Here is a 3,295-nt window from a genome sequence, read left to right on the forward strand (position 1 = left end):
TGCCGATTGTGTGGTCTTCAAGAAGAGACAATGGGTCATTTGTTCTTTAATTGCCATGGGTTCTGGTTCACTGAAACCCATGGTCGGAGGTGGGATTTGACTCAAATTTCATAAGGAAAGTTGGCGGTTCAGATGCTTCTCTCAGTTAGCGAGGAATGGAATAGGGTCTCAGACAATGCCGATGACTTCATCATCAAAGCATGTGTCACCATAGAAGAAGTTTGGAGTTTGAGAAATCTGAGATGGGTTGAGGGAGTGGAAGTGAATTTGGATTCGACGATTACTCGAATCCGTTCCAAGACTCAAGACCATGTAAGGACCAGCAAGACGGCTTTGCCCCATTCCCGTTCCTCGATGGCGAACAACACCAGGGAGCGCCTTGGTTTCCACCTAAACCAAATATCGTCAAATTAAACTCGGATGCATCTTTCTACAAAGGGGAAGCAAGGGCAAGTGTTATTGCTAGTGCCAGTGATCGGAGAGTTCTGTGGATGTGGGCGGAGAGCTTCAAAGCCAGATCAGCGGTGGAAGCCGAGCTCTACGGGGTGTTTTTGACGAGCAAACTTGCAAGAATGCACAATATGGAGCAAGTGGAGTTTGAAGTAGACAACCAGGGAGTCATGAGGAGTTTGAAGTTCTTTGCACTGGTCTACTTTGGGTTTGTTTTGTTATGTTTTGGATGTTGTACAAAAAAATTCATTTTTTTTCAAATGGATCCCGAGGAACTCGAATGTCGCAGCCCATGCAATGTAAATGGGCGGCTCAATCCCGAGCATCCGGTTACGTTGAGTTGAGGGATCTTCCGCCCCTTGCGTGGGAGAAGTGTGACGGGCTGTTACAGTTTGAATGAGATGCATAGCGGGCCCTTTTTCCTTTTCGTTGCAACCTAGTGGGCATGGAGAGGTTTTTTCAGGGCCCTGTTTAGCTTAAAAAATACAAATTTTTGCATCAACTATAATGATGTAAAATGGCGCCTGTTAGCGATGTAACTGAAAAAAAAAAAAAAAAAATTCTCAATTTTTTACATTTATAATTAAAATTTGTGTTAGACAAGAAATATGAATTACAAGAGCATAAATGCCCAAACACTCCATTATTGATAGAGAAATTGTTTAATTTGCCACCAATTCCATAACATTCTCCCACTTTCCACCAAAACGCTAATTTTTCTTAAAATACCACCTCTATGTCAACAATGTTGACATCTAATAGTGAAGGGCAAACATAGATGTCAACAATGTTGACATAGATGGTGGTATTTTGGGAAAAATTAGCATTTTGGTGGAAAGTGAGAAAATATTATGAAATTGGTGGCAAATTAGGCAATTTCTCTTACTGATAATGACTGCAAGGAATGAAGTAGTAGAGAAAGAAGAATGAATTTCATCATGAAACTGTAGAAAAAAGAAGAAATCGCATTGGTCTTATTAGTTCATCAACGAAGAGCTTGTCACAAATTGGGTGTTCAAACTTGAAAGCCGAATCAAACACGACAAACAACAACAACGAAGAAGAACAAATGGAAGGAAGCCAGAGAGTAGGGAATGTTCGACAACAGAGAACTATAAGTTTGACAATAATAAATTTAAATTTCAATTAGATATGTTTTCACGCCTTTTTTTTTTTTTTTAATATTTATCAAACATCGCTTTTGAAACATGTCATTCAATAATGCACTTACAAGGAGAGTATAAATACTAGGGTAAAATTGGTAGTGAAGTTAGGCGAGACAAATGCAGCAATAACACCAATAAACCGGTGATTGAATTACTTATCGATTATGCTTTAACACCAAAAAAATAAATAACAGTGAATGAATAATTTACAAACCTATTAATATCGAGTTTATATATATCAAGGTCCGTCATCTCTATCTCCAATCAAGTTACAAATATCTGAACACTCCACCAGACTGCACAATACATGGAATTCATGTGGAAATGAGTGAAGAGCATAGACAAACCACAGCTATTGATGTAATAAATATTTTTAGACAAAATAATCTTCTTCATTTTTCTTAAATTGCTTAAGATGCCATATGCTGTAGAGAAAACCTAAAATGTTTGCTAGAGATATTCAACTTCATTATTACACGTAAGTATGGTCGGTAGAGGGAGATTGTACGTACCAGTATTTACGGCTTCTAAATCCTTCCTTGAACACAACGATAGGTCTGTTAAAACCAGAGGAAAAAAAACGGAGAGACTTCATTAACCCAAAGTACATGGAACAGAAATAGTCCGTAGAAAAACAATAGTTACAGACACAACTCTTTGGAAGATGATGACAATGGCGATGGAGAGCTTAACGGGGTCATAAATTTCAAATCACTGATTACAAAATCTAATATCTAGAAAATGCTTATATAATAAGAAATGGGAAATAAACTAGGATTTTTAAAAAAAAATCTAAGTCTCATCAATTGAATAACATTAGTAAATCAAATCAGTATAACAAAGGGAATATTCGGTGTTTAAAGTAAGGTCACTATTTAAAAAAAAAAAAAAAAAAAAATTCTAACTTTTTTTTATCAATCAAATTTTTATATTGAAAAAGATCATCGAAGATTATGAGTACCAAAACTTATTGAATTATTTTAGGGAAATTTAACTTAATTTTCTTAGAAGGGGACAGATTGTAAGCCTTTATCCGCTCAGCAGTAGGCATCATATTTTCATAGTATGAATGAACTCTTTATAAAAACATTTTGCTAAATTTCTAAACTATTCCTCACATAAAATTACTCTCCCCTATAGTATTGAAGAAACCCACCATGATATCAACAAAATTAATTTAAAAAAAAGGAAAAAAAAAAGACGTACAGTCTGATGTTAAAAGGGCCGACACCAGGAGATCCTTCACCGCCCTGGATGCAAGTGGTGACACACTTGCTGGTACAAGTCTCGGCTTTCCTTGATTTGGGCCTTTGGATCCTCTCTTTCTTGCACTCCTTCCCCGGCGGGCACTCGCCGGAGAGCGTCTGCGGAATGTTGGACAGCGTCGACTCCGCCGACAGCGACGCCGCCGCCACCGCCGCAACCACCGCCACCAGCCCCGCCTTCAGGCTGCACTTCGCTGACCGAACTCTCCCGATTCTGTTGCTGTTGATTACTACTTTGGATGTTAGTGGAGATGTTATGCTGCTGCTTTGGCCATGGATTATTAGCATTGTGAATTAATGGGTTGGAATAATTACAATAATCCTTCCGTGGACTTTAGTTTTTTTTTTTTTTTTCATTATCGCTTTAGGGTGAGGGTTGGTCCCACGGAATCCTTGGGACGGGTTTGAGTTGCA

General features: G+C 38.1%; 1 protein-coding gene across 2 annotated transcripts; it reads right to left on the reverse strand.

Annotated features, from left to right (window-relative positions):
* Positions 1-828: 828 nt before the first annotated feature.
* Positions 829-3,295, reverse strand: LOC149402243 (uncharacterized). 2 transcript variants are annotated; one of them, XM_089609645.1, is made up of 4 exons: positions 2,823-3,295; positions 2,129-2,173; positions 1,831-1,912; positions 829-886 (listed from the first exon to the last, which is right to left on the reverse strand). In XM_089609645.1, exons 1-3 carry the CDS (start codon positions 3,167-3,169, stop codon positions 1,855-1,857), a joined length of 450 nt encoding a protein of 149 aa, XP_089465771.1. In that variant the 5' UTR covers positions 3,170-3,295; the 3' UTR covers positions 829-886; positions 1,831-1,854. The 2 variants fall into 2 exon arrangements, with proteins under 2 accessions (XP_089465771.1, XP_089465769.1); XM_089609643.1 differs by lacking the exon at positions 829-886 and having other exon boundaries at positions 1,626-1,912; positions 2,823-3,294.

This window comes from Urtica dioica, chromosome 3 (genome assembly GCF_054948205.1).
Source record: "Urtica dioica subsp. dioica isolate 48M chromosome 3, U.dioica_male_clone48M_v1_H2, whole genome shotgun sequence".
NCBI lineage: Eukaryota > Viridiplantae > Streptophyta > Magnoliopsida > Rosales > Urticaceae > Urtica > Urtica dioica.

What these genes read in the sequence shown, in the direction of transcription:
- LOC149402243 (XM_089609645.1), bottom strand. Translation starts at nt 3,169, where the DNA reads ATGCTAATAATCCATGGCCAAAGCAGCAGCATAACATCTCCACTAACA. An exon ending in GGCCCTTTTAACATCAGACT is followed by an intron (nt 2,174 to 2,822) that starts GTACGTCTTTTT and finishes TGGTTTTAACAG; the next exon opens with ACCTATCGTTGTGTTCAAGG. An exon ending in TTTAGAAGCCGTAAATACTG is followed by an intron (nt 1,913 to 2,128) that starts GTACGTACAATC and finishes TGTATTGTGCAG; the next exon opens with TCTGGTGGAGTGTTCAGATA.